Source organism: Capsicum annuum, chromosome 6, assembly GCF_002878395.1.
Source record: "Capsicum annuum cultivar UCD-10X-F1 chromosome 6, UCD10Xv1.1, whole genome shotgun sequence".
NCBI classification, from domain to species: Eukaryota; Viridiplantae; Streptophyta; class Magnoliopsida; order Solanales; family Solanaceae; genus Capsicum; species Capsicum annuum.
The window spans coordinates 210,775,359-210,790,779 of record NC_061116.1 but is presented as its reverse complement, the minus strand read 5'-3'; the positions used below and the strand labels follow the sequence as shown (position 1 = coordinate 210,790,779).

The window sequence follows — 15,421 nt, the reverse complement described above, 5'->3', positions numbered from 1 at the left end:
TTTAGAAACCGCAATCGCGTTACCCAGAAATTTGATGAGGATTAATTATACAATATTTAGGAGAGGCTGCATTTTTTGCTGAGATTTTTTTGAGAAGAAAATGAAAAGTAGAGCAAAAATTTAGGTCTCTTAACACCAGTAAATGGTTTTATTCAAGGAAAATAATTTTTCTTACCACCAAAATCAAGGGGCCTTGGATTTACCTTAGAGATATTTTAAAAAGGATTAGCAAAGACCAAACACATTAAAAAGCTACAAAAATGTTTTCCAAAAACTAGATTACAATTTGTCACTAGTATTGTCAACTGCGAGACATGCATCTCAAAATTTAGTTTTTTCAAAATTGTTTCTAATGTAATCAAGAATATCCAGAGAGTCATAATCTAATAAATAGAGTGATACACTCGCCAGAGGCTTAACTAGCTTAGTACAAAAAAACATGGACTTGCTAGACCTGCAAAAACATTCTTAACGTATACCCCTCATCTGCATTCTTTCTCTGTGCCTCGTGTTGTAAAGCCAAGAGAATGAAAAGCTCTAAATCAGTACACTCTTTCAAATGCAATCAATACCATAGTTCTCATTCACCCATTAGTCCAGTACAATGTGACGCCATTGATATTGTCACTCTCCAACTGCATAAACTGAAAACCAGGAGATACCAACCTCGTGCTGCGTGCCCAACTATCCTGCAACATACTTGAGTGTCAAACAACTAAATTCTATCTAGAGAACTTCCAAGAGATTGCAAACCAAAAGCCTTATCATAAATAGAATTAGGCAACAGAGAGTTGAGCTTCTTAATTTAAATAGAGTGAAAACATTCACATGGATGAGGAATCTCTCATACAGTTCATCCACCAATCATGTAGTTCACTGCTTGTCAATATTACTCATTTAAAAACAAAAACAAGTGTATAAATACAGGGAGAGGCACATGAACAAAAAACAAGCTAGGTTCAGTGCTCCAGGTAACTGATTTAGTTGATAACAAGGTGTACATTTTACCTCGTGGCGATCAAAAATAAATATTGGTGGTATTTACAAGCAGCACATGGCAAAAAGAGCTGGCATAGAGGGAGGAAGAGGAATTGGTGGTATTTGACAAGAGGAGTGTCAACAGCAGCAACAATGGCTGTAATACAAGATGTCAGCAGGCATATCTAAGTTGCCAGCAATAATGGTTCTAAATTATATTTAATTCCATCCCATTCTTGTTCGTCTTGAAAGTACAATTACATAAGGTCACTGGTTGTTGTCAAACATTGTTGAATGGGGCTCTATGGCGTAGGCAATTTCCCTCCATTAATTGAAAAGGAAGAAAATTGGAACTTCAAATAACTCTAGTATGTTATATAGTTAGAAGGATGGATAATTTATTATCTGTACATCCTATAATTCATCAATCACTTAATTCTTTTATAACCGAGAAATCTGTCACGACCTGATTTCTCAAGCCGTGATGGGGCCTACTTTAACCCACCAGTTGGCAATAGTCCGGAATGATAGGTAACGGGCTAACAGGCAGAGACCAAATAAAAGATCACGTATAATGATAGCAACAACAATAATAAGTGAAAACTAAGAAAGGAGCATACATAATATATCAAAATGAGAGGAGAAAAAAGGACCAAATATACAAACGAATCCCTCCCAAGACTTGATAAAGTCAGTACTAGAGTCACTACAAAAAAAAAATACCCAAAGTACTAGACAAAAATCTAAAATATACATAACATATACAGCCAGTCTCGAATACAAAAGATTGAACTGGAGTAGATAGAGGAGCCGGCGTCTATTTTGGCAAGGAAAGTCAGGCGGTTGCGCTCCAAGGACATTCCGGTAGTTAAGGTTCAGTGACGTCACCGTCCAGTTGACGAGGCTAATTGGGAGATCGAGCGTGATATGCGCGCCCAGTATCCCTACCTATTTGACCCTTCATGTATTTCCTCATCCTTTATTTCGTGGACGAAAGTCCTTTTAGTAGTGGATGTTGTAATGACCCTCACGGTCATTTTTGATGTTTTCATACATTTTCGATATGTAGAACTTTTCTATAGCTGGCCCAAGTTATTTATGACTTGCTGGGACTGATAGTTCGGTTCCCAGGCAGTTCGTTTAATTAATTTTAGTGATATTTATTATATTGTGAAATATTTAATTTGAGCTGACTTTTGGTAAAAATATTATTCAGTACCCTTCTAGAATATTTGGATACTGGTAAAATTCTTTATGTGGCGATATTTATATTACTTTATAATAGTTGTTTAATAGTCTATTAATATGTTAAGCGGAGATAGTAAATCTAGAAATGTTAAAATATTATTACTATATAATAGAGGTTTTATTAGAAATAATTATGATATATTCAAAATATTATAATTATTTTACCACGAACCTATACAATACCCGAATATATACGCAATGTAGAAAAATTATTACTTTGGGGGAAGAACTGTGGACAGCAACATAAAGTTAGCTGGCAGCCACACACGTGTCCCTTGTCTTGGACAAGTTTTATCTTATTTATATACATATTGACACAACCATACTTGTCAGTGGTATTATTCAATAAAATTTTTAACAAAAGACAACCAAAGTGATCTTATTACGTGTATACGTACGCGAGCGTCTTCGGGATGAGTTTATCGCATTGAGACAGGGTTCTATAACTATGGCTGAGTATGAGGCGAGATTTCATGAGTTAGCTAGACACGCCACTATGATTTTTCCTACGGAGTACGAGCGGATTCGATGCAGTCAGGGGATTGAGATTATCACTTCGTAGGGCTACACAGAGTTTGGTGACTTCAAGGAAGTCTTTTCCAGAGATAGTTGAGCATGTTTATTATATAGAAGAGATAGATCGTGAGGCCCAAGGGGGCAGCAATAAGAGACCACGTTACCAAGGCAGCTACAGCGGATCACAGCGGATCACAGTTCACAGGCCGAGGATTTCACGATAGGTACCCTCAGCAGCAGCCTTCTTAGCATCAGGGTCAGCCTCGTCGACCAATTCAGGCATCGTTCCAAATATCAAACTGGGGTCAGCTCGTCCATAGTAGTTCCAGTGGTCAGAGCAGCAGCCAACCTCTCATCCCCAGACGGATGGGCAGTCAAAGCAGACTATCCAGGTCTTAGAGGATATGCTATGCGCTTGTGTGTTGGATTTTGGAGGTTAGTAGGACCAGTTTCTACCTTTGGCAGAGTTTGCATATAATAACAGCTTTCACTCGAGTATTCAGATGGCCCCATTTGAGGCATTGTATGGTAGGCGATGTCGATCTCCGATTGGTTGGTTTGAGACTTCTGAGGCTAGGCCTCTTGGCACAGATTTTCTTCGTGATTTGTTGGGTCGGGTTCGAATGATTCAGGACAGGCTACGAGCAACCTAGAGTAACTCATAGTGTCCTCTCCTGTTGTCCCGGCAAATCTTGGTGGAGTCAATCTCAAAAATCGGTCCAACATCTTTTGCTCCTCTGAAGACATAACTGGTTGGGCTACTGCCGGCTGTGGGACTACTATGGACAGGCTGACCCCTGTTTGATATTTGGAGCGATGCCTGAATTGGCCGACGAGACTAACCCTGATGCTGAGAAAGCTGCTGCTGAAGGTACCAACCATGAAATCCTTGGCCTGTGAACCGTTGTAGCTGCCCTGGTAACGTGGTCTCTTATCGCTGCCCCCTTGGGCCTCATGATCCATCTCCTCTATAGAATAAACATGCTCAACTATCTCTGAAAAAGACTTCCCTGAAGTCACCAAACTATGTGTAGCCCTACGAAGTGATAATCTTAATCCCCTGACAAAGCATCGAATCCGCTCGTACTTCGTAGGCAAAATCATAGTGGCGTGTCTGGCTAACTCATGAAATCTCGCCTCATACTCCGCCACAGTCATAGAACCCTGTCTCAATGCGGTAAACTCATCCCGAAGACGCTCGCCCATGTATACACGTAATAAGATCACTTTGGTGCCTTTTGTTAAAATTTTATTGAATAATATCACTGACAAGTATAGCTGTGTCAATATGTATATAAAGAAGATAAAGACTTGTCCAAAAGTCCACAGTTCTTCCCTCACGTTTGATGGTATTGACCACAAGTAATAATTTTTCTACATTGCGTATATATTCGGGTATTGTATAGGTTCGTGGTAAAATATTTATAATATTTTGAATATATCATAATTAATAGAAAATTATTTCTAATAAAACCTTTAACATTTCTAGATTTACTATCTCCGCTTAACATATTAATAGACTATAAAAAACTATTATAAAATAATATAAATATCGTCACATAAAAAATTTTACCAATATCCAACTATTCTAGAAGGGTACCAAATTATCTTTTTACCAAAAGTCAGTTCAAATTAAATATTCCACAATATACTAGATATCACTAAAATTAATCAAACAAACTGCCTGGCAACCGAACTATCAGTCCCAGCAAGTCATAAATAACTTGGGACAGCTATAGAAAAGCTCTGCATATCGAAAATGTATGAAAACATGAAAAATGACCGTGAGGGTCATTACAAAATCCATGGGTGCTAGTGGCATACAACTCCAAACTCAACAGATAGTCCCCCCCCCTACCCTTTTCCACTTAAATACCATACTTTTTGCTAGTAACAAGGTTCACACCCGTGATGTGCACCTAATCCACACTTAACTTATTGCGCTCTCACCACTAGACCAGGGCTTTGGTAAATCACTTGGTAAAGATATTACACAGGAATAATCCTGATGCCCAAGTAGATTACATAAATTTCACACATGCTCTATCTCGATCATATTCACTAATCTGTGATTCAACATGGCATCTATGACCGGTTTCAGATTCAAGTTTACAGCATCCAAAGATCAGCAACTTTACCACCTATCGCAAATATTTAATATCTAGGAACGGTCAAGTTCACATCATCCAAAGATTAGCAATTTTACCCCCTTCCCAAACTATTCAATATCTATGAATGGACCACAGTCCACATCCAATATTTACAATGATATCTTTCTACTCCCTCCGTCCCAAATTTCCTAATTTGATTTCCCATTTTACTTGTCTTTTTTCATTAATCAAGAAGAGACAAAAAAAATCCATATTTTACCCTTTATATTAATTACTTTTTCTTCAAATTAAAATGTAAACATCATTTAATAGGGGTACTATGGTAAACTAGGCATGTTATTAATTATTTTTCTTAATCAATGTGCCATCTAAATTTGGGATGGGTAATTTGGGACGGAGGGAGTAATTAACAAAGTGAAAAAGATGTTTACAGGGATATCATCACCACTAACTATAAATGTGTCACTATCTTCAATATTAACACTACGTGACGTGAGTTCTGCTACAAAAATTCAAGAACTGAAGGATATGTTTAATACATACATCTAACTTAGGACATTCATGAAAATGAACTTTGGGAAAATGCACATCAAATTAAGAACAAGAAAAATTAGTGATGATACAAGAAGCTTCAAGTTCAATCACAAACCTCTGTGTCTGCTTTTCAATGTCTCAGTCAAATTTGACAAGATGCCACATACTTTTGCTTCACCAGTTAAGGAATTCACAACTTCATTTAAAGATTTCAATTCCTCATGAAACTCTTGATGTAAAACCAACGACAAGAAATGCTCATCAACAACCAAACCAAGACACTTGACTACATCTTCGAGTGAAGGAACCCATTCACAAGCCTTCAACCCCAATTCAAATGGTGCCTTTGGACAGGGACACACTTGAGGAAACCTCTCATATTTATTCAACCACTTCTTCAAATACCGAATCAAAATCATTATCTCCGAACCACTTAATTTACTAATACAAGCACCCAAAATCACCTCATCAACATTCCTAGACGCAAGCAAATAATGCAAACACATTTCATAAACCGAAAAACCATCATGAGCTAACATAAGCAACAACGAAGCATCCCTAGCTATCTCCATCCTAATCGGACCTAGGCTCAAATCCATCGCCTTCTCAATAGCAGACATTGCTTGACTCTCCCATTCCTTCCTCACATTAACCAAACTACCATCATCCTCATCCCTCGGAATCGAAAGAAAATACTTCAACACACACATCATATCATAAGTTTGAATATCTATAACATGTTTTACACACAAAACAACCAACCAAGATTGCTTTTTCTCAATTAAATTATTTATCAAACTCGATAAACCCGAATGTTCAACGAGACCATTAACAATCAAACTCCCTAATACCTCCCATGTCTCCAAAACAACACAAGCCTCCATAACCAAACCCTTAACATCTCTACCCATATAATTCCCCAACTTTTCGATCATTTTTACGATATTACCCTCATCCAAACCATCACCAAGAACTGCACCCCACAATTTCTCCCAAATTTCATTCAAATAAGAACCAAACAGCTCGAAGAACTCATCTTTATTGAAAGTGTTCGGGTTCTTCATTTTCTTCTTCAAATTTTTGATGAAATTTTGACCTAATTCGATTACTTCAACGTCAGTTGATAATAGTTTCCATCCAGTTCCGCGCTGGAGTAACGAAACGTCGTCGTTTTGGTCCTTTTCCAGTTTGAGTTGATGAAGAAGTGCTTCGGAGTTGAGGACAATAGAGTAATTTCCTACATCGGAAGTTGTCGGAGAATTTTCAGTCGAAGGTTTAGTGATAAGTTCCAGCAAAGTCATTGCAAAAATAATGGAACTTTGTTGTAATTGTTAGCAGAGATTTTTCTTCAGTAGCGCTAGAGAAAATGCAGGGCGGCTCTAGGGTAAGGAAGATGAACCCTTTCCTCCAAAAATATGAAAGTAGTACTATATTTATATACCCTCTTTTTGTTCCACTTTCCTTTTTAATAATCGTTTTAAAAAAAAAAAAAAAAAACATTTTTTTAGGAACATTTCAGTTTCAACTTTTAACGAGCATGTTTAAGAGTACGACATTTATATAAATTATGTTGAAATTAGTTATATTGAAATTAATTATTTTGATAGAGTATTATTTTTTAGTAATTGTTTGATTTGTGTTATTAAAAATAATTTACATTTCATTCTTTTTAAGAATATATTGTTTGTTTACAAAATACTCTTTATCTTATTTAATTAATTATTTTTATGAAAATTACTATATTGATAAGGAGAACTATGATCACATACATTAAAATAAAAGTCCTTTCGTATCATAGAAACAGATTTCACACAAATGTTGGAAGTTTCAATTGCATTTCAGAGGTTAAATATTTCACACGCGTTTGAAGATACCCAACTCTACTTCTATCGATGAAAAGCAACATTGAGTATCAAAGTGCTATAAACTAAAATGATATTATTAATTGAACAACCTTGTGCAAAGGAACTTACAATTCCAAAACCAAGCTCCATCTTTCCTGGGCCTCTATGGTCTGAAGTCACTTGACCAAGAAGCCTTGGGAGAAGCATGTGTGTGTGAAACGTGATAATGAAAGGGTTTGTAAAGTAGTTTTGTCATTTTATGATTTTATTTCAAGATAAATTATGTTATGATTTTTGCATTTTGTATTTCATTTTTTAAACTAGGAAATTTCATAAATACTCACTGCTTTACTAGTTTCTGTTAATATCAATACTTACCTTTACAGTTAGGAGAGATTTGAGTTGCGCCTATCCCGTCATTAGACTCATTACCACCTAAACTCGATTACTTGTACCATTAAAAACATTACATCATATTAATTAAGTGAATGTTTGATTGCCATTATTAATTTGTACCAATCTGCTTTAGTTGTCTTGTAATTTCATATAGAATTCAATTCAAAAGGGATTTTTGCATCATAATCAACTGATTAACTTGAAGGTCCTTTTAACACATTTATGCTATCAACAGAGACACAAGTGTTGGCGATTCTTACAGACCCGGAACCCATGCATAGCAAGCGCTTAATGTACCGGACTGCTTTTTTTACTAATATCGTGCTCATCGACGGTCGATGAAAGACCATCCATTTCCCTTTTCCATGAGTGGGAACAGGTTCTCCAAAATGCGAAAAATAACTCGCTTATTTATTAGATAATAGAAAATATGAAAGCTCCTCGCTCATACGTTTGCACAAACATAAGCACTCAAATAACATTCCGATTGATTTTATGTGACCAAGCCATTTGTTACACTATCCTCTAACTGGATTCTTTCTACGGAATTCTAGTGTTAAGACTCATTGAGGGCGATCCTCGAGTGCTTTGAGTAGCAGCAGTTGCTCCTCAAGTAGATGCAGGAACTTTCCATCCTAGTGGCATGGGACCAACATCATATATGACTTCTCTGTGGCAGGACCATACAAGTTTTATAGCTTCTGGAGTACCTATTCCGGCTCCTCTAGGGTCCCCGGCAGGACCAAACCTACATTAGGGGCATCGTTTAGCACAGTTGATGAACTAAATAGATGTACTATTACAAAGCTACGATCACAAACAAAAGAGGAAGAAGAAGAAGTTGCTGACCAGTGATTCTGTGGAGCGCCGGTTGTTCTTGCTCTCAAACCAGCATAAGTGGTTCCATTAACTGAATTTCCAATTACTTTCTGAAAACGGGATTGACAATTTTTCACGATTAATTTGTGATCCAATACGCGGTACATTGGTGAAATAGCTACATAATCATGTACACAGGTATAGCTGATGAAGCTTTTTTAACTCTCAAGCTATCTTTTCTCTCGTTTTTCTTCTTTTCACGACACAAATGCAGCCATCTTAACAACAGAATAAGCAATGTTTCTCAAGTGCAATATCATTATCACTTGATCTAAATTCTCATCTCCAAATGACGCAAACAATTCAATAAGTCAAAATGTATTACAAAGGCTCAAGTTCCCAAATCTATGAATCCAAACTTCTTTCGTTCGACGTGCTTAATGTTAAATTTGTAAACTAATCTAAACATGGGTAGAAGATTAGACAAAAATGATGGAGGCAATTCAGCCCTGAACCCCTGACTGATATGACATATAGCAATATAGTTCGATTTTCTCCAGTACTGTCCTGACCCTATTTAGGACTATCCTGACCTTTTTATCTTCCTGAACCTTGAGGTATACAGATCTGAGACTAGCGAAATTTCATCTCTTTCCCTCGTCCATGGCTCTTTAATTCTACAGTGAGGTAAAATAGCAGACAGTATTACTACTAATACTTTATATAAGTTGACAATCAATGTTATACCTCTTCTCTTCTCACCTTCCTGCCCTTCCTCCACCCTTCTACGCTGACCTTTGGGACATACTACCAACTTCAACAGTTTTAATCTAAATTTTCTTGGATAGAGAACGACAACTGATTTGGGATTGGCATTGTTCACTTTTATGCCTTTTCTTTTATAGATTCATCCGATCAAGGATAAAATTAAATTTATGTAGGAATTCAGGAAGCTCTCTAGAGCAAGACTTCAAGATACTTTCTGCTAGTTGCATGTGAACATTCTAAGTTGTATATAAAGCAACAGATATGTCAATCTCATTACTCCCAGGTAATTCTCATATCAGAACGAGAGTAACAAGAACATTTTCTTACTTGCAGGAACAATATGTCATTTGAAACCACAGCAGCTGTTAAATGTGCATGCATCTTTTCAAGGGCGTCCAGGACCAGTGGAAGCTGATTATCTTTGTATTCGGTCACAACCTAGACGGAGAAAAAACAAACCAGCAAGATTTGATGATCCGCGAGAAAATTACTCAACTTGACATTTAATTCAGAATATTCAATTACCTGGAATGGCCCAAAAATCTCTTTAGTCACGAGATGGAAATGTTCAGCTTTGAGTATTTCTTCAAGTGGTACAAAAATAGCAGTCGGTTTAATGGCTCCATAAATTTGAGGGATCGAATGGTTTTGTAAGGCTTCACCACCAAAGAGCAGTCTCGATCCAGGTATCTGAAGTAATTTCTTCGCATGGTCTAGCATTGCTTCAGTTGTAACCTGCAGGAGCAATACATAATAATGATGCCAGGAAGTTATGATGAGATTGTTGACATTACTTGACAATGTACCACTAAGGTGCTTAACTCGAGAAAAAATACTAAGGCGAATGAAATGCAAGTATAGTGAATATTGTAATCATGCTAACAAAAGGTGAGCAGGAATTCACTAAGATAAATATTCTGTTGGCATCTCACGGTGTCACAAATTTGATTAAACATAATCAGAAATATCGAAAAGACCATCCAAAATAGATTCAGACCAAAGGTATTGATACTATTCAAATCTCTAGTGAAATGTATCTAATGTCACTCTAGCACTCCGAAGTCTAGATCATCAAATGATGTACACTCAAATCTCCAAATTAACACTTAAAGCATTAGCTTATAGCAATGCTTACCGTAAGGACAGGACCAACAGTTAAATCATCTAACTTTCTTCTTGCAGCAAACTCAGCCATTTTGTCTATGAGAGAACTTTTACCCCAATTCTGCACCATAATAAATAACGGTTAGAAAAGAGGGTTATTTGAATGAAGTTTCAATGAAACCATATAACTCTACTTTTAGCAAAGCTTATATAAACCAAATAGGATCTTTATCCCTATAAACATTTACATTTCAAGGAGAAAAAAGAAAAAAAAAGGACTAAGCGTACCTCATGCATGAACAATATTGATTCAGCTGAACACTTCTGACCACTACATGCATATGCATCTTGGTCACAAACCCATGCAACATAATCCACCTAGCCAAAGAAAATAATCACATCGAGTAAATAAAGCTTGAAATGAAACTTTTCCAAAATGCAAGCCTGTCAATAACAGATTATGTAAACCTCATTGACATCGGGTCCAAGGATCTTCCAGTCGAATCCAGCATCTTCTAGTTTGACTCGACCGCTTAGGTCATCAGCTAACTTCTCTGCCACTCTTGAGCTACCTGTGAAGAGAGTCATGCGTGGTTTTGCCTAGCAATACAATTTGAAAGAGAAATGTCAGGAATATTATTTTTGGTAGTTGGAACAGTTGGTACGAGAGAATCCTATAATTATTAGAGACTCTAGGAAGTTAATTACTTCATATTATAGCGGAATGCCAATAATTCAACAGAGAGATAAGAATAAATTACTCCTGGGATTCATGAATCAGTTTAACTTGGTTGAAATTAAAGGTAGATTGCACATAACAATTAACATGATGATAATAAATTTTCAATAGGATAGAATGTTTTGGACGAAAATCTGTAATTCTCATTCGTGAATTCTTATTGATAAGTGGCCCAGAAACGTCTAATTTCAGAAACTAACCTCCACGAGTAGCTTGTTCATTGTCTTTCCATCTGAGTTTATGAAATCCACGTCATCCACAGGTAACCCACAATCATGAAGTAGTCGAAGCATTTGTTCCATCACAATGCATACCTAACCAACAATGCAAGTCTGAACTATAAAAAACACATTGGAAAAATATTTAGAGTTATTAACAGAATGAAAACTAATTTTCTGCACATTTTGTTGATTTGACAAAAAAGAGTGTAAAAGTCAATTTGAAATAGTTGGTTCTTAGACAGATGAAAGTCAAGTTTGCATGTTATATAGAGGCTATAAGTGAATTTGCATGCTATATAGAGTCTAAAAAAATTTGCACGACCTTACCTTGCTGTCAACTTTAAGTACCGGCTTATTCCCCATATACAACGCTCCCATCAGCTGAAGCACAGGAATCTCCAAAGGAAAATTAAAGGGAGTAATAACCGCCACCTACAAAATAAAGTTTAAAATTCGGCAGTGTGAGAAATTTTAGTAATTGAAGTACAAAAGTATTGTTCAATCACACAAAGAAGTCACAACAGGAGAGCGTAAGAAACAACTAATGTGCTGTTAACTTTACCACTATGAGCACCATGACCAAAAGCAAGTTAGGTCAAATCATTAAAATAGAGGGTAGGCATTCATAAAAATGATCCGCTGATCTATAACACAACTCTACACCATTCTGAAATAGTGAAGAAATTTTATTCCCGTAAGTTTAGTGATTTTAGTTATTAAACCGCAGCTTTATATCTCAGCTTCAAAGTGAAAGATAGCGTCATAAGACTTTTTTGTTTAGTAGTTTCCATTAAAGCTAGTCAACAATGGCCAGAATGGTGGCTTACAGGTCCATAAGGCCATCGAAAACCATGACTCTGCTGCCCCAGATGATTTCCTGGTACTGCAAAAGACCTTGCTAGAAAGCGAACCTGCCAAATACATCAAGGATTCAGTGTTCAATCTGACAGTTATGTTAACGAAAATGGAGAAATGATTCCCATGTGAAATAAGTCCTTATTCCTAACCTGAAATCTATTAAGGTTTCAAATAATTCTGTGTCAAATAAGCTACTAACATTCAACAGAACAGCAAAAATAAAAAGAAACCACCAACGAGTAGACACAAAATTGTTGAAATGGCATAACGCAGCAATAAAATCACATGGATGTGCAAGCTACCCAGCTGAATTGTTGCACCACGATTTAAAATACCTTTTTCTTCTTAGATACCCCTGTAAAAACATAGAACATGCGAGGTCATAGATTTAGAATCTACCTGATCACCACAGAAATTTTCCAGAAATTTCTGAGTCACAAAAACTTCAGCATAAGCTTGTTGGTAACTCTTAGGAGACACCCGTTGTATTAGCTTAGCAAAGAAGTCAGAAACCTGTAAGACATAAGAAAGTTAGCAAAACATTAAGAGGATAAAAATTAATCATGAATATCATAAACTAATTGTCAAAAAGGCTAAGGACGCTAGCATTCTTGCTTGAACATATATTACCTCAGGCAAGCCAAGTGCATGAGCTGCTTTGGTAGATACATCTCCTAACATTAAGTACCTGCAGAAAATAATGTTACTCGATGCATTTTCTGATTTATCATTTCTTCCTTTGGATAAAAGTTCATTAAGACATTAAAGGCTCGTCCTATACACAGTTCAGCTAGACAATTTCACAAAAAACAAGAAAAAGCAAGCAAACCTTTCTGGTGATTTGAATGGATTATGTAGACCATGTTTTGGGCACTTGGACAAGCTCTCCACAAATGGCTGCACAGGCAACAAGAGGACTTATAAAACCATGACAATCTTTGATATAAAGATTTCATACTAGAAGGGAAAAGTCTTTATGCGGTGGAATTACATTTTTCCGTAAAGTAACAAGTCAATTGTACAGAATAATAGATTCCACGGGTTGAAAGACTCATCTGGAAAAATACAGCACAAAGAAGTATGATGCGTCCAAATTATGTACCTTCAATTCTGATTCATTTACTTCTGCAACTTTAATAAATGGTTGCCCATTCAAAGGATCCAATATTGTATTCCAGTTAGAAGATTTTGTCCACTTGCCCTGCACTGTATGGAGGAAAACAACCAACCAACAAGATGTAGCAGGAAACTAGAACCGTGGCCAGAGCTAGCTATATTTTATAAGAAACACACTTGAATTTGGTCGAAAAAAGAAGAAGGGCGTACGAAAGGATGGATTACTTCAACTATCAACTGCTAACACGTACATGGCATACAGGGAGATTAAGAGAATTCTATTCTCTATACAGTATAACACATCTATTCCTAGGCAAACGTTGAACAACTGCATATTAATGACCATTTTCAGCAGCTAGTTGTTATGTACATTTACATACCCAAGTTGTGGACTTCAGCAGGTTGAGAGCCTGATACTTCTTCAGCTTTTACCGTAGCAAAGGGCAAAGTATGGTTTGATCTGCATTATGAAAGACTAAATCACAAAAATGCACCAAGTGAAAAGCATAAATGAACTAGAATGTCAATAAGGCCAGATCTAATGGAAAAACTAATGCCATGGGAAATTATATTAAACCGTACCATATTGGCGCACATACAAGTTCAATGTGTCAATGACTCTAAAACAACAACGTACATGCTCGGTACATACACAACAATTGATTAGCTCAAACGGGATATTGAGAATATCCAGAGCTTTACTTTAGTAGAAAACAAAATATTAGCGAAGCATTACTTACATGGATAACAAGTCCATATCATCATAATGCAGATGCACAAAAAGAAAGATTTCGATACAAAAACTGATCCTTCCATTGCATCAAATAACATCTTCAGAAATAAAGAGGTATAAATAAACATAATTTATTTATTTATTTCTTCAAAAAAAAATAGTAAATTCCAAAATGCTGTTTTTTTAAAAGCGAAGCAAAAAGTGAGAAAGTGAAGGATGTCCTTTGAATGAGCCACAAAATTCAGGGAAACCAAAAAATACCAATAATATATGAACTGAGTGATATTATAATCCAAATTGCAATTAAAATAACATAGATTAACCCAGCTACACAATTTTTTGAAAATCAAATATTCATCTTTCTAATTTGAGAACAAACACATTGGCTTCATTGTTCGCAGGGCACATTTCTCTTAATTGCTCTAAAGGACGAAGCAATGGCTTCTAATCACAATGATCCAAAGCTAATGACCTAATAATAATGACTCAATTTAAAACGCCATTGCTCTCATAATCTTAAAAAATAAAGTACACTTCAACACTGTGGTGTATTAGTAAAGTAACTTGAATAAAACATCAATTAGCTGGCGATCGGTTTGTATTAATGGAAAATTATGAAAAACAAATTACATTAGAGAGCTATAAGAAGAATATACAAGTGATAAAAGCAAGTAAAGAGAACAAAAATACCTAGCAGAAGTGAATAATAAAGAGATGGAATTGGAAGAAATTGTGTTCTTGAATTGCCTGTATGCGGCAAGTCGATACATGATCGATTGTGTTTGCTTTGTGAAACTTTGAACGGCACTTTACCTTAGGTTAAAACAATTTATAGATAGATAAAAAAAATATATATGTATGGAAATGATATAAGAGTAAATATAATTAGAACTACTCCAGTTGATGTGTGTGTGAGTCAATTTTGTTTGTTTGTTTGTTTGTTTGTTTGTGTGTGTGTGCTGTTTCATTACCAGATTTCCAGTGATAAAGAATCACGTGTGAGTGAGTCACAGGTGGTTGGTTGCGTAAATCACTTTCTAATCTCGTACACGCTACAACTCCCCCTCCCCCTTGAATTTGTCTTACCTTCGAAAATTTTCATTATTTCAAAAATATATTGTCATTTTTATTGATCACTTTTAACATATTAGTAAAAAAATAGTATTTTTATTATTATTTCTATTTCAAAATATTCCTGCCTATTTTATCCATCCCAAATTGAGATGATACAGCTATTCAAAAAATAATGATCAGTGATGTAACTTTATCATTTTATCTCTCTTAATTGTGTCTTATTATTAGTTTCAATATTGATGGATGGTTAATACCAAAGCCCCATTTATATTCTTAATAATGGTAATTCTATTAAATAATATTTTTTAAGAATGCTAATAATAAGGACTAATCACTTGCACTAAGGGTATAATGGGAAAAAT

At 35.8% G+C, this 15,421-nt stretch overlaps 2 protein-coding genes across 2 annotated transcripts; both read right to left on the bottom strand.

Annotated features, from left to right (window-relative positions):
- Positions 1-244: 244 nt before the first annotated feature.
- LOC107875946 lies at positions 245-6,825 on the bottom strand. The gene is made up of 2 exons (XM_016722858.2): positions 5,503-6,825; positions 245-689 (listed from the first exon to the last, which is right to left on the bottom strand). The coding sequence occupies exons 1-2, from the start codon at positions 6,686-6,688 to the stop codon at positions 685-687; spliced, it is 1,191 nt and encodes a 396-aa protein (XP_016578344.2). The 5' UTR covers positions 6,689-6,825; the 3' UTR covers positions 245-684.
- Positions 6,826-8,017: 1,192 nt separating this feature from the next.
- LOC107875948 (probable aldehyde dehydrogenase) lies at positions 8,018-15,064 on the bottom strand. Its single transcript, XM_016722860.2, has 16 exons — positions 14,676-15,064; positions 13,633-13,712; positions 13,239-13,342; positions 12,966-13,033; positions 12,767-12,824; positions 12,536-12,649; positions 12,106-12,189; positions 11,606-11,710; positions 11,258-11,371; positions 10,787-10,918; positions 10,607-10,696; positions 10,350-10,439; positions 9,740-9,949; positions 9,542-9,652; positions 8,477-8,556; positions 8,018-8,375 (listed from the first exon to the last, which is right to left on the bottom strand). The coding sequence occupies exons 1-16, from the start codon at positions 14,753-14,755 to the stop codon at positions 8,237-8,239; spliced, it is 1,659 nt and encodes a 552-aa protein (XP_016578346.1). The 5' UTR covers positions 14,756-15,064; the 3' UTR covers positions 8,018-8,236.
- Positions 15,065-15,421: the final 357 nt, after the last annotated feature.

Excerpts from the sequence above, each read along its gene's own strand:
- LOC107875946 (XM_016722858.2), bottom strand. The coding sequence starts at position 6,688 with ATGACTTTGCTGGAACTTATCACTAAACCTTCGACTGAAAATTCTCCG.
- LOC107875948 (XM_016722860.2), bottom strand. The coding sequence starts at position 14,755 with ATGTATCGACTTGCCGCATACAGGCAATTCAAGAACACAATTTCTTCC. Across the intron at positions 13,034-13,238 it reads TAAATGAATCAGAATTGAAG|CCATTTGTGGAGAGCTTGTC; the intron begins GTACATAATTTG and ends TTGCCTGTGCAG. Across the intron at positions 9,653-9,739 it reads AGATTTTTGGGCCATTCCAG|GTTGTGACCGAATACAAAGA; the intron begins GTAATTGAATAT and ends TTCTCCGTCTAG.